Source organism: Phyllopteryx taeniolatus, chromosome 18, assembly GCF_024500385.1.
Source record: "Phyllopteryx taeniolatus isolate TA_2022b chromosome 18, UOR_Ptae_1.2, whole genome shotgun sequence".
Taxonomy (NCBI): domain Eukaryota; kingdom Metazoa; phylum Chordata; class Actinopteri; order Syngnathiformes; family Syngnathidae; genus Phyllopteryx; species Phyllopteryx taeniolatus.
In genome coordinates, this window is record NC_084519.1 from 10,526,817 (window position 1) to 10,542,803 (window position 15,987).

Below are 15,987 nucleotides of genomic sequence, written 5' to 3' on the forward strand. Positions count from 1 at the left end.
CACACAGGTGGATCGCATCAGAGCCTAATGGACCTAAAGGCACCAAGAGCCTGATTGGACAACTCGCTCATCTACCGGACCTTTAAGACCAGATGACAAAGGTAAGAATGATTACTTGGGTCTCTCCACACACATAATGAGCTAAACTGACTGACCATACTATTTACAGACATGAAGATAAGTGTGCAATACTAGCCATTTGAATAAATAAATATGTTTATCATTAAATGAAAGTGACAACTTTGAGACCACTAAACTGTTTTGCTGAGAAAGTGTTGTTATTGAGCTTGAGACATGAGAGCAACTTTTGTCTTTGTCACATCAGTATAACGGGCGTGGAGCGGCTACAGAACAATCAAGCCCTGAGACGTCACATTTCTCCCGTCAAGGCCCGATGGACACTTCAACAGCTTGATGCCGCACATGATATGAACATTAGCGGGTGTCACGGGAGGACACTTGGCAAGGATTCAGCTTTATGGGCTGCATGGTGACGTCCTTGGCTGAAGTAATATGTCACATTTGTGGGCGTCACTCGCCGCTGTTAAAAAAGCACATCAATGTCCTCGTCCTCTGCAAACATTTGGAATTGATGATGTGCTGCCTTTTTTTAGATTCTAATCTCTCTTCCAGTGGCAATGCAGTATGTGTCATTTATGCATAGTCACTTGTTGCGAGGCAGAATTTGTGGGACTCAATCATTTGTTCCTTAAAGTCAAATTAAAAAATTGGCACACGCCAGTCATGCTCACTAAGCTGTTTGCTTGGCAAGTGGGGCCTGTCGCTCTGCTACCACATACAGCAGAGAAAGGACAAGATGATTTAATCACATTGGAGACCAGATTTGGAAAAAAAACAATTCCTTTGGAAATAATGAAAATGGAATAATAATCAAAGTAAAATCCATAAAGCGCTCAGTCTTAAAATTGCATTTTTTTTCTGTGCATCCAATAAAACTCAATGCAGCTTTGCTTAACTTGTGCAAAGTCACCACTAAAGCTAATGGTGGCAATTTAACCATATGGCTCCATCCACTCACATGCACTTAAAAGTGAACAAAACTCCCTAAAGCAAGAATACATCGTATGTGTCAGCATTAGTCAAAACACACTACTCTGATTAATATTGTGTTTGTGGAATAAAAATTAAACAGAATGGTAAATCAATGTAAGGGGGGCCAGTTTAGGCAAAATCATTAGCATCTGCAGACCGGAAGGGACATCGATGCTACAGTAGCGAGTTGCCTGCAGATATAGCGCGACATTGAACGATGTCGAAGAGTAAAAGCATTGCACAACCCCAATTCCAATGAAGTTGGGATGTTGTGTTAAACATAAATAAAAACAGAATACAATGATTTGCAAATCATGTTCAACCTATATTTAATTGAATAGATTACAAAGACAAGATATTTAATGTTCAAACTGATAAACTTTATTGTTTTTAGCAAATAATCATTAACTTAGAATGTTATGGCTGCAACACGCTCCAAAAAAGCTGGGACAGTTGGCAAAAAAGACTGAGAAAGTTGAGGAATGCTCATCAAACACCTGTTTGGAACATCCCACAGGTGAACAGGCTAATTGGGAACAGGTGGGTGCCATGATTGGGTATAAAAGGAGCTTCCCTGAATTGCTCAGTCATTCACAAGCAAAGATGGGGCGAGGTTCACCTCTTTTTGAACAAGTATGTGAGAAAATAGTCGAACAGTTTAAGGACAATGTTCCTCAACGTACAATTGCAACGAATTTAGGGATTTCATCATTTACGGTCCATAATATCATCAAAAGGTTCAGAGAATCTGAAGAAATCACTGCATGTAAGCGGCAAGGCCGAAAACCAACATTGAATGCCCGTGACCTTCGATCCCTCAGGCGGCACTGCATCAAAAACCGACATCAATGTGTAAAGGATATCACCACATGGCCTCAGGAACACTTCAGAAAACCAATGTCAGTAAATACAGTTTGGCGCTACATCCATAAGTGCAACTTGAAACTCTACTATGCAACGCAAAAGCCATTTATCAACAACACCCAGAAACGCCGCCGGCTTCTCTGGGCCTGAGCTCATCTAGGATGGAGTGATGAAAAGTGGAAAAGTGTTCTGTGGTCCGACGAGGCCACATTTAAAATTGTTTTTGGAAATTGTGGACGTCGTGTCCTCCGGGCCAAAGAGGAAAAGAACCATCCGGACTGTTATGGACGCAAAGTTCAAAAGCCAGCATTTGTGATGGTATGGGGCTGTGTTAGTGGCAATGGCATGGGTAACTTACACATATGTGAAGGCACCATTAATGCTGTAAGGTACATACAGGATTTGGAGAAACATATGCTGCCATCCAAGCAACATCTTTTTTATGGACGCCCCTGCTTATTTCAGCAAGACAATGCCAAACCACATTCTGCACATGTTACGTGGCTTCGTAGTAAAAGAGTGTGGGTACTAAACTGGCCTGCCTGCAGTCCAGACCTGTCTCCCATTGAAAATGTGTGGCGGATTATAAAGCGTAAAATACGACAACGGAGACCCCAGACTGTTGAACAGCTGAAGCTGTACATCAAGTAAGAATGGGAAAGAATTCCACCTACAAAAGCTTCAACAATTAGTGTCCTCAGTTCCCAAATGTTTATTGAATGTTGATGTAACACAGTAGTAAACATGACCCTGTCCCAGCTTTTTTGGAACGTGTTGCAGCCATAAAATTCTAAGTTAATGATTATTTTCTAAAAACAATCAAGTTTATCAGTTCGCACATTAAATATTTTGTCTCTATGTATTCAATTAAATATAGGTTGAACATGATTTGCAAATCATTGTATTCTGTTTCTACTTATGTTTAACACAACGTCCCAACTTCATTAGAATTGGGGTTGTACATCAACTTCTTGGAAAAGGGATCATAATCAGCTCACAATTCAGTAAGTTCATGGAGATTTATCATGCATTTTTGTACATGTAATGAATTTGAATACGTTGCTTGTTGTTAATATTTACTAACTCTGTGGTTTTCTTAAAGCGCCGCATTCGAGTTCTTGAATCTTCACCCTGCATAGCTGCCAAGTTATTCATGGGGAAACTGTGAAAAACTCAGAAATAAGCAGATAACCAAAGATTTACTTGCTTGCTTAATTTCACACTTGATGGGTGGGCAGGCACTCCATAGACATTTTTATATAAGCCATTAAAAAATCAATTTTCCATAATACTGTATGTCCCCTATAAAAACATTAAATTGTGACTTTCCATGAAAGATATGCTACATTAGAAAGGCGCTCAAGATGAGGTCAGATGGACCGTGACATCATCCCCCACTGGGCGTTCTCACACTTCAGCAGTCTGCTTCCTCTCTCACTCTCTCACTCCCTCCATACCGGCCCCTCCCTGCACACTTTAAAAGAGAGCCAAGAACCCTCCGTTGCTCCAGCAGCTCCACCTCATGAAGCCACCGCTCCTCTTCGTGCACTGAGTCCGACATCCGGACGAGAATGTGACCGCAGGTCTGGCTCAAAGTTTGATTTGATGGAAAGCGGGCGTCCCAATCCTGGTAGGTGGCTTGTGTTGTCACCACGCATGCAATTAAAAGTTCATAGAATCTGTAATGAGTGTGCTCTCGTGAGGAATGTTTCATGGAAACATGCACGCTTATTATATTTCCTTCACACTTTAATGAGGTACAGTAAAGCAGATGAAGGAAAAAATGAAAAAGGTGCTCTTTGTGTGCTTTCAGTTTAACTTGTTGCCTCTAGAATGTGAAGCCGCTTGGGATAATCCTGTTGATCTCTTCAAGAAGTGACAATTCCTTCTGTGGCTTCTCTCCTGCTCCAAGCATTTCCTGTGTGTGTGTGTGTGTGTGTGTGTGTGCAGTATTGATTTCGCTCCTTCAGAGGACTAATGTATTCTACAATAACACAGCGCTGCCTCTGTATCTTCAGGAAGATGGGCTATGGGCAAATCCTTCACAAGTGCGGCTACAATGAGCAGCAGCTTCGCCTTAATGTGGGAGGACTTCACTTCGAGGTGGATGGAGACACGTTGCAGCAGTTTCCGCACACGCGTCTCGGCCGCCTGCTGCGCTGCCGGAGCGAGACGGCCATCCTGGAGCTATGCGACGACTACAGCGCCGCCGACAGGGAGTACTACTTTGACCGGAATCCCCGCGTGTTCCTCTGCGTGCTCAACTTCTACCAGACGGGACGCCTGCACATGATGGAGGACGTGTGCGTGTTTTCCTTCAGCCAGGAGATCGAGTACTGGGGCGTCCATGAGTTCCACCTGGCCGACTGCTGCAGCAACTGGTTCCACGAGAGGAAGGAGTACATCCATCACCGGGACTGGGACGTCAGGAGCGAGGACGGCCAGCAGCCCAGCTTCGATTCGTCCCTGGCGGAGTTGTCGGCGCTGGATCAGGACCTGGCCAAGTTCGAGGGCTTGTGGTGTGCCCAGTTCCGGCGTTACGTGTGGCTCAGGCTGGAAGATCCGGGTCACTGCCGAGCATCCAAGATCATCGCCTTGGCGTCCCTCAGCGTAGTGCTGACGTCCATCATCGCCATGTGCGTCCACAGCATGCCTGAGTTTCAGCAGGTGGACGACAACGACAAGCCCATCGAGGACCCCGTCCTCGCCATCCTGGAGGTGATCTGCATCGTGTGCTTCTCGACCGAGTTCGTCATCCGACTGATTGTGGCCCCCTCCCCCAGGAAGTTCCTCGGGAACCCCTTGAACATCATCGATGTCGCCTCCATCCTGCCCTTCTACGCCACCCTGGCTCTGGAAAACACCGACGAGGAGGGCGCCGAGGAGAACGAGGACATCCAGAACGTGGGGAAAGTGGTGCAGGTTCTCCGCCTCATGAGGGTCCTCCGAATCCTCAAACTGGCTCGTCACTCCATCGGGCTGCGAGCGTTGGGTGCCACCGTACGCCACAGCTACAACGAGGTGGGCCTCCTTCTTCTCTTCCTCTCCGTAGGGATCTCCATCTTCTCCGCCCTTATCTACTTTGCGGAAAAGGAGGAGGAAGGCACGGACCTGGGCACCATCCCTTCCGGTTGGTGGTGGGCCACTATCACCATGACGACGGTGGGCTTCGGGGACACCTGCCCCGTGACTCTGGCAGGGAAGATAGTCGCCACCTTGTGTATCATCTGTGGACTTTTAGTGGTTGCGCTACCCGTTACCATCATTTTTAATAAGTTCTCCAAGTACTACCAGAGGAACCAAGCCATGGAGAGCCAGTGTATCCCCAAACCCGAGAGACAGGACCCTGAACTTCCTTATTACAACATCAGGGACTTGTTCAATGATAAGGTGTATCCGTTCCTCGGGGGCGTCTCTCTCAGGAACAGCGTAAGCAGCGGTGGGGACAACATGGACACCTCAAGCTTACAGGACGTCAACATGTACCACGGTGATACTCGTGAAAACTCAAATGTTGAACTATGAAATGCGGTGGTACCGTGACTGACGAATGTCCCAACTTACGATTTCTTTCCAGTTACGATCACTCATTAGGCCACGCCCCTTAAAGGCACGTGTCAAAACCTGAATACTGCAGTGTATATGTACAGTATGACTATCGGCTTAATAACACTTTATAAAATTAAAAAGTATTCTCTTATTATGCTTTTATGGGTCGTTTTCATATAATTTGATCAATAAAGGCACGAACCACCAATTTTAATGATATGAGTATTTAAAATACTGCGATTGGCTGGCAACCAGTTCAGGGTGTACCCCGCCTCTTGCCCGATGATAGCTGAGATGGGCTCCAGCACTCCCGCGACCCTTGTAAGGATAAGCGGCTCAGAAAATGGATGGATGGATGGAGTATTTAAAATATTGGCAGTTTTTATCCATAAAAAGGTCATAAATATTTTTCAGAAAAAAAAAAAAAAAAAAAAACTTTTTTTTTTCTAACTTTCTAAGTTTCATGATTTGCAACATGTTTTCTGAAGATGCTAATTACATTTTTGGATGTACAGGATTTTTCTGCTATTGCTTAATATGCCTTTTCCATGAAAACTAACACAAATGCATCTCAATGTCTTCAGAGTTCCTTTTTGGGGGCTTCTTTTACAAAGGGCCCTTCTTTGTCGGTCAAGCTGTCTTTACCGTTAATGCCACTGGAGAGAGCCTCGTTATGTTGTTGCAATACACCAGAGGGATCTGTGAGCTGACGTGTCAGGATGAAGCGGCCATTTTGCATTCACTCCATAGCAGACAGCAAAATAACTGAGAACCTTATTTCTGAGGTATGAATGAATCTGTATGAATTTGTCAAGTATTGCATGTCTTTACCGTTATGATGATTGTATAAAGACAAGAGTGTAATAGTTTCAATGAGTACTTAGGGTCATTTAATCACTTGTATCTGCAGTTTTTGAAGGGCACCACACATAGATTTTGCAACTCACACGGTTTTTATGAAGCTGTTTGTCTTTACCGTTATGCACTTCTGTTTTTAACGTGATAAAAAGAAGTGTATTTCAATAGGCCAGCACCATTTCTTCTGTCAATAAGGACTGCCTTTACTATGAATGCCCAAAATTTAAAATCATCAATAATTTTTCGAAAATAGGACTTTAAAGGCGTAGCTGTTTCAGCATGAGCGACATTTACCCATATAAAATGAAGGCGGCATTAAAAAGAATTGCTAAATTAGATTTTTTTTAAATTTTATTTTATTATTTTTTTATTTTTTACAAGTGACGTTACCATTATTGATTAAATTATATGACAATGACCATTGCATTTTTTACTTTACAAAACAGTGCAATTTTTCTGTATGAACAACATGTAACCAAATTTATGGATTTCAATTCATTTCACAGGGGAATATTGATTTGGTATATGAGTGAATTAAGTTGTGTCAAGCTTGGTCACGGAACGAATTAATGGTAAGTCAATGTACCAATGTATTCCGAGCAACAGCTTCTTGTTTTTGTTTTTTTGTACCGGGCAAAAAAAACGCAGCAGCACTAAAACATACGATCCCTCCCAGCCACTAGGGAATCACCTGAACGTTGCTCCAAGGCCTGAAAGCCCATTTTCTGCTTGAGAAAACTGCAATGATGCATGCGGCAGCCTCCTAATGTTCGTGTTTTTTTCTGCGTAATCTCCTATTCATTTTTCCACTCGCTCAGAGTCCAGAATGGCAAAAGTAACGACAACACCGCCTTAATCCTGCTGAATTGACACTTCACCGATTGCATGTTAATTTGGAAATATTATAATACATTCAGTGGAATGCAATATTTTTTTTGGGACAGCTGCTTTTGTTTTTTTCTTTTTTTTTTTACTTATGTTGAAATAAACAAAAGACTCCTCGCAATAACTTCATTTAAATTTCCCCGCAACATTCATGGTGGTTACTTTGATGATTTCCTTGTCTTGTGGCTCTGTTTCGAGCTGAAGTAAACTTAAAATGAAGTGAAAGTGATGTTACATGACAGAGTTATTGATATTCTCTCTTATGTCATCGTCTGCTTGAATAAGCTGCGGTTCTACCAAAACTACAAATACGGTGATACCTTGACTTACAAGTTAAATTTGTTCCATGAAGCTTGTTAAAACCTCCAATTTTGGCTCACAACACAAAGCAAAAAGTCAACCGAGCGACGGGGCGTAATTCAGAAATTGTACAGTATGTTTACCACTGACATGCACTATAGTTGTTTCCCTTTGTTTCTTAGAATTAACATTAATCTGCATTGATTACTTCTAGCAGTTAAAGCGGGGTACACGCATAACAATAATCTGGCCAAATTTGAGCGTTTTTTTTCCCCCCTTCCTAAGTAAAGTCAGCAAAGGCCCAAATATCTGATGTTTCTAAAAAATTATTCTGAACAATTATCCTGTGGTGTGGGCTGTTTTAAGAGTGATTATTATTTTTTTTTTTTTCTTCTCCCTGAAAATGGTTAGGGCTGGCACCTATTCAATATTTTTTGTGAATACAGTGGACCCCTGCATACTCGTAATTCGGCACCTGAGGAGTCACCTAATTGGTGATTTTTATTTTTCCAAAATGTTTTCAATTTAAAAAATTTTTACCCCCTGATTTAAAAAAAACATTTTAACTGTTTTTTTTTTTTTTATTTTAACTGTCTTTCAAAACTTATTTTTATTTTGAGGGGAATGCTTTTTTTGGTTAAATTTTTTTAATTATTATTTTTTTCCCCAGTGCAATTAGAATGGGCATCAATCGTCTGGCGATTTTCGCTATTCACGGTGCGGGCCTGGTTCCTATCCTCCATGAATAGCGGGGATCCACTGGACCACTGTATGTCATTATGTCTTTGTAGTGCTGCGTTGGGCAACACTAACACACACGCTGATTATTTTTTTTCTCCTTATCATATGTGGATTCTGTCACATTTTACAAAATCGTTTAAGATGGTAAAAATCGCTGTGTGTACCCGTATTAGTCCACATTGTTGTCAGGACTTATTGTACCACTTATTAAAGAGGCTCTAAGCAGATATCCGTGTTTTGTTTCCAAATATATTAAATATGATTGAAGATAATTGATGAAAACATATGCAAAGCCTTAGAATAATATAGTGATGAATTGTTGAGATATAGCTTAAGCATCTTTTTCACAATTTGACTTTTCCTGATTTTTGTGGGCGGAGCTAAAACACAGCCCTGTGACATCACAATTGAGCGTTAACTGTGCTCAGCTTCCATAACAAGGCCTATTTACCACTCCAGCGGACAGTTCGCAAGCTAACAATGGCTACAAACTGAAAATGCGTCTTCGCTGGATGCCTCAATTTACAGAACAATTCGGTGATGTTTTTTGAAGCTCCCAAAAAATTTGGAAATAAAAAAGCAATGGATTGACTTTTTGAAGACACGCGCAGATGGCGAGCTGAACATCATCACTACCACCAGCCGACTGCGGTGCGCATTTTACGACGGATAGTTTTGTAAAGTTTCACCAGAGACAACATGGCTTCGTGGGTAACTTGATACTAGTGAACGGGGCAGTGCCGACTGTTTAACTACCCGGGCTTCCTCCTACCGACTCATTCACACATTTATACTCTTTAGTCATAATAATTTGGCAAATATTGTGGTTTAAAAATACAAAAAAATAATGACTGAAGTTCAAAATATGAATCTATATTAATATTTATATGACTTTGTAAAATTGAACATCCAAGAATTTTAACATAAACGAGGCTTCATCGGCAATCTACGGACCGCATGTTGAGAAACAATAAGGGTGGAGTTTGTCTTTCTTTTTTGTTTTTGTTTTTAAATGTTCTGTTTTTTCTTTGGGTTTTTTTGGTTTTTTTAATGTTATTTAAAAGGGGTGTAACTTGCGAGCTGACCATGCATGGAAAAGTTGAAGCCATATGTGAATCACTGGTGATTTATTAGCAATAAAGCTAGAAAATGAAATTGCAAAGGCGTTTTACATTTGATGGATGTATATGATTGTCATTACCGTTCCTTTTCTGTCTTAATAAATGTCTCCGCATGCTCATTTAGATCAAGAAACCTCAGTGGCGAGGAGGCGGCGTGGGTATTGCTGGGGTCGGGAGCGAAAGAGCCCACATAAATGCTTGGAATTCAGCGTGAGTTGATTGTTACTTTGCCCTGAACAAATGTGTCATCTTGAGTGGATGCTTGTGGGCACGGCGGTCACGGTGACGCCATATGAAATCTATGCCAGGAGTCAGAGATGATGATGCAGCAGCACACAGTGATAGTGTAATGTTCCTCGCCATTACGCTGGAGCAGCCAAATGCACAAACTCACTTAAGGAAAAAACATCATACACTTAACGTACATATATTGCACCATTTCCCCTGCAGTTGATGTCGCCGATGTTACACTTTTACAGTATTTACTATGAATTTGTACCGTGGAGAGGCAAAACAAAGGAAAATAAACCAAGGGACTCTCCGATAAATGTATGTATATACCTATTTATTTATTTTAAAACATAATTGACATTAAGACCTTACAAATTTTACATCGTTACACTATCTACATTAACTCACCTTTGTGAGTACTCTCACAATTTGTAAATATTTAATTTCCCTTGTAACGCAAATGAGTCACATCACCGCGGGGAGAGAAAATGCTTTGTTGGGCCCTACTTGGACAGTTTCCCTTAGAGGTGTACTCACTTTTGTTGCCAGTGGTTTAGATATTAATGGCTGTATATTCAGTTATTTTGAGGGGAAAGTACATTTTCACTGTGATACAAGCTGTACACTGACTGCTATGCATTGCAGCAAAGTATCATTTCGTCAGTGTTCCATCCATCCATCCATCCATTTTGTGAGCCGCTTCTCCTCACTCGGGTCGCAGGAGTGCTGGAGCCTATCCCAGCTATCATCGGGCAGGAGGCGGGGTACACCCTGAACTGGTTGCCAGCCAATCGCAGGGCACACATAAACAAACAACCATTTGCACTCCCACTCAAACCTAGGGGCAATTTAGAGACTGCAATCAACCTACCACGCATGTTTTTGGGATGTGGGAGGAAACTGGAGTGCCTGGAGAAAACCCACGCAGGCACGGGGAAAACATGCAAACTCCACTCAGGCGGCGCCGGGTATTGAACCCCGGTCCTCAGAACTGTGAGGCAGACACTCTAACTAGTCGTCCACTGTGCCGCCTTCGTCAGTGTTGTCCCATGAAAAGATATAATAACATCAATAAAATATTTTCAAAAATGTGAGGGTCAGTGGCGTGCAAAGAGGGGGCGGGCGAGTGGGCGGTGGCCACGGGCATCCAGTGTAATTTCTTCAGATGAGGTTTTCATATTTTATTACAAGATGGCTTAAAGCAATAGGATTATGTTAATACAATATTAATAAATGTATAATAAACAGCAAAAATTGTCAAATTTGTGCACCGGTCCAAGTTGTACCCACCTGATTGAATGGATAGATACAGTAAATAAATAAATAACAATCATTCATGACTACAACGTTAATGTTAACCACATTAAGCCATGTGGGTCTGTCTTGTATATCCTGAGCATGTAAGCATTCCTAAATTTGGTGTGACTGTTGAGAAAAAAAAAGGAAATTACCCAAAAATGTCAACGTTTCTGTGTCAGCATTAATGTCAGTGTTGCAATAACTCATTCACTGCCAGCCTTCCCACTTAACATGGATATTTGACTTCTAAAACCGTCAATGGCAGTGAACGTGTTAATGACCTATATTTCTGTTCTATACGCTGCGAGACTTCACGACTCCAGAACTTTATTTTGTTGAACGAAACTTGATTACATTAAGACTCGAGTGACGCGTCATACTTCTGTAAACTCCAGTCAAATCTTGATCCACATCCACGCAAGATGGAGGAAAACGAAAGCAGCAGGATGAAATGTGTGACAGAGCGATTGAGTTTCTGTCAGATACGCTGTGCTCCATTTCACGACCGGCAATATCAGAAAATCGATAAACTTTTATTTAAGCCTTTTCTTCACGTGGGATCATTGTCAACACTGTATTTGCCGCTGGACTTATTTTCAGGCAGTTGATGTTTCTCCGGCCGCAGTCTGGAAGATATTTCTATTCGTCTTCTTTTACGAGACATCTTTATAGACTTTCATGACTCATCAACAATGTGCAGTAACAACAGTTTTTACAAGCCAAAACATCCCTCTTGCCTTGGGAATTCTCATATGACAGACATTGACTCCTGCCCAACACATATTTCTAATTTTATGCAGCATCTCGTTGAGTTTTTAGCAGCAACTGTGCCACATAGCCTACCTACATCACGTGGAGCAGTTCAAAGTCAACATTTAAACCATAACAAAAACATAAAACTTGTTTGAAAAAATACATCATACTCACCATAGGTTCTGATGATTACATATTTTCATCTCTGCAGATCGCCACAGATGTGTATTGATAGTCAAAGTTGGCTGTAAGTTTAGCCCTCACCACCCAATTGGAGCATTGGAAAATGCTGTTGTTATTTGGATGCAAATTTGTAATCTGATTGGTTCAAGAAACAGACCCATTGATATTCTTGTTTAAGTTACATTGGCCAACAATACTGATTTTGAAGACCCTGGGCAGATTACATTGACGTGGCAACACATAGAGGCTGAAATCTGATTGGACAAAAAAGAAAAATTCACATACACATTCTGGAAGCATTGCAGCCAAGTGAAATGCTATAAAATGAAGAGATTAGATAGTTGGGAATGAATTAATCCAATTTCACTGAACAAATATAAGGATTTCGGTTGTCCACACTTGTGGTGACATCGCTATGCACCAAATTAAAATACACCTAATTCACGCGCGTCATTGCTCTGACGGCATTGTCGGACATTGAAAAGGTTCTTTCTGAAAGGCACAGCCCAAAATAAATGCCGGCTCTACTGTTATACCTCTGATGTGGCTTTTATTTATTTGTTGATCGCATTAGGGGCATGGGGCGCAATCGCTATAAAGTGTGTCCCTGCCAACCCTCCCTGTCCTTTCTTTGTTGTGTTTGTTAGTTAGTTAGTTTTAACATTTCTGCCCAGCAAAAAATGAACTCACAAATGTGCTGGAAAGACTTGTCAGACAGTAAGCGAGAGTACTGTATTTTGCTGTAATAAAATGCTAAACCTCTATGGATTTATATGCTGCAGGTACTGTGCATGTGGGAAATGGAGTATGAAGAACAGAGTTTGGGGCAAAAGCTATGATATAGATCAGACCAGAACGTCACAGTCGGCTGCGAGCGTTAAGTAAAAGTCATATAGGTGGAATGGTCCACATTAGAGAAGACCAATAAGTCATAAGGAGGTACTGTAAATGTATCTTCACCTTGCCTTGGACTCTGGGGAGTGACTTATCCCATTAATGACATTGGAATCCTGATGCATTTCAATTAGCCTCAGGGCCCATTCTACATTAAAGTCATCAGTCAAGCAAACCAGCACAACCACATAACACAGGCTCCTGTGTGTGTACGTGTGTGTGGCCTCCTGTTTCACTTTACACCAGACAAATTACCAGCAATTCACAATTCACATTACTGTAGCTTTATCAAATGAACTTGTGCGAAAATGGTTCAACGGTGTCTCTCCCGCTGTTAATCACCGGCACGCACACATTTCTCCAACGAGATGCGCATTTATGTAATGGCTTTGTGAGTGACATAGGAGCTGAGCGATGCTGGGCGGCCCCCAAGTGACCATGAAAAGTTGTTGGGATGAAAAACGTCCAATTCATAGCTCAATTCTCAGCTGTAATGATGGAGCACTCACTATCCAAGGAGAGCCGCAATGCTGACAGCGGGAATCTAATGGAGGCAGTAAAAGATGGCAGGAGGGTTGGGCGGCTCATGCTTTGAATCCTGCTAATGAGTCCTAAAGATGGGAAGAAGGATGAGATAACAGGATAAACATGCCTTTGTATTGATTAGCATTGATATGTTGGAAAATAGGCAGCACGGTGAAGAATTGGTTAGCAGGTCTGTCTAACAGTTGTGAGGTCTGAATCTGAGTTTTTCTTGGTGGAGTTTGCATGTTCTCCATGTGCCTGCGTCAGTAGTGTGCAAAGTGGGGGTCAGAGGGGGTGGTGGACCCCGGGCAACCAACATGGGGGTGGGGGTACATTCAAACAGGTTTGGGTGAGCATTGAAAGCCCCCATGCACGTAGACAGACAATATAAGAATGCTCATAGGCATTTATACTTCATCCCTCTGCAGTTTACTGAATCACACTAGTTTACTAGTTTAGTTGTATCATACTGCCCCCGTTGGCCAAGTTGTGCACACCAGAAGAATCACAAAGATGCACAAAGTCTTTGATTCTTTACATTTTATGTATTTATATCATTACTATATGTTTTATAAAGTACAATATTATAGTGTTATTTTCCCTTTTCAAAAAAACTACAGTTTTGGGTTGTTGTTTTTTTGGGATGGAGGCTGAAAAAAAATGGTATTTTCATTCATTTCAATGGGGAAGAATTGAGATACGAGCGTTTCAAGTTACGATTGTGGTCACGGAAGGAATTCGACTTGTATTTCAAGGCACCGGTGTACGCGCCTTTGAATCTGCGGTCGACTTGCGTCCAGTTGCACCGCTCTGGAAAATTTGGAGGAAATTTGAACTGTTGAAGTAAGATTGGCAGCATATATGAGACTAAAATGGATTGTTTAATAAATGAGTGTAAAATATGTTTTTTTGCCTACCTTTTATAGATAAATGATAGATGTCTTCATCATCAAAGGGCGAGAAGTTTCAGAACATTTTTGGATTCATATACTTTTATAATAGCGTGGTTAAACTGAATTTTATACTGACTGTAATGACGAATAACGGTAAATTTTTACTTTAAAAATGCCTTTCCACTTACTTTGGACAAGTCGGACTTCAGAATCTTGACTGGTACAGTACTTGACCACAACTGTAAAATCCATCAGCGCTGAGGAATAAAACCACAACAGCACGTCTTGTTTTAGCTCAGCTCGGCATGTATGACATCATCAAGCGCGACCCATGCAATTGTGTCCACTCAGCCTTTTGGGAGCATCAATAAATGCCTGTAATTAAAAATCAATGAGAATCTATGGCTTTATTGAATTCATTAATGTCTTCCCTGCAACTCAATCTGTGTTATGGGTTTACGCATCGTGGTTTTCATTCCACTCCACTCGCTGGTTTCACCCTTGTGGAAATTTGTCTTCTCTACGCCTCATCCAGTATAATTTGAATGACCAAGACCGACTGATGGGGATAATCGATCATTACCTTAATGGACGATGTTTGTGTTGTGACCGTTTGCCTATATGAGAAACTCTTAAAAGAAAGCAAAACTTTTAAAAGCGCTCGTTTAGATCCCCTTGAAAAGTGAACATTGCAGTGTCATAACATTGGCGCTATGACGACACTCTAAAAGTCACAATGTGAAAGTGATTAAAGCCAGTAACTGTAGCAAAGTAAAGACACTGCCGACGCTTCTCCCTCTCCCTCAAGGTCGCTACGCCAATAACAGGTTCCACATTGCCAAGTATCCGTTACACAGAGTGTTGCTTTGCCTTTTTTAAATGGACGTTGAGCCGCAGTAAGACCAAGAGCCAAAGACATTATTCAGTGACTAATTGGCCACTGCATTGCTGGTCATGGCCCCTCCTGTTATGACTGTGATCAGCCAAGAAAATGACCTTGTGAATAATTAATCTGGACTTTTTATTCCGCCTGCAGGGGATTAGAATTTGCAGCGTTTAATGCAGGTTCATTTAAACGTTGTCTTAAACACACACACACAAACAGGCATCACTAAAGATCAATTGAGTTCTCAATCCGTGGGTCTTGTAACTTCCAACCTCCTTTGCATTCGTATGGAAAACAGTTTGAGCATTGATTAGAAATGCTACTCGAGCTATGAATTTCCCATGTACTAGTACGCTCTTTGACCTCACTAGTAAGACAATATACAGTTGAAACTAGATGTTTACATACAGTAAATAAATAAATAATCAAATAAATGGAATAAAAGAATATTATGTGGAAATACTGAAGCAATAACTCAAGACAGGACGTTAAAGCTTTGGCGCAAATTGACCCAAAACATACTGCCGAACAAGTTACAAAGTTAATGTTTTGGATTGGCCATCGCAAAGCTCCGATCTCAATCCTGTTGAAAATTAATGGGAAGACCTGAAAAGGCATGTGCGAGCAAGGTGGCCTACAAACTTGGCTCCGTTACATCGGTTGGGTCAGGAGGAATGGGCCAAAATTCCTGCCAACTATTGTGAGAAGCTTGTGGAAGGATATCCAAAGCGTATGACCCAAGTCATACTCTTTAAAGGTAATGATAGCAAATACTAATGAAATGCATGTAAACTTCTGACTTTGAAGTAAGTCATGAAAAAATATCAAAAGAATTAATTTTCTCATTAGTCTTATTTTTCTCATTATTTAGCAAAACAAAATAATTTTGGTAATCCTAATTGACCTAAAATAGCAAAAGTTTTATTTAGGACAGTGAGAAAATGTACGTAGT

At 41.3% G+C, this 15,987-nt stretch overlaps 1 protein-coding gene across 1 annotated transcript; it reads left to right on the forward strand.

Annotated features, from left to right (window-relative positions):
• Positions 1-3,410: 3,410 nt before the first annotated feature.
• Positions 3,411-8,538, forward strand: kcns3b (potassium voltage-gated channel, delayed-rectifier, subfamily S, member 3b). The gene is made up of 2 exons (XM_061754850.1): positions 3,411-3,547; positions 3,936-8,538. The coding sequence occupies exon 2, from the start codon at positions 3,940-3,942 to the stop codon at positions 5,440-5,442; it is 1,503 nt and encodes a 500-aa protein (XP_061610834.1). The 5' UTR covers positions 3,411-3,547; positions 3,936-3,939; the 3' UTR covers positions 5,443-8,538.
• The last annotated feature ends 7,449 nt before the right edge of the window (positions 8,539-15,987 follow it).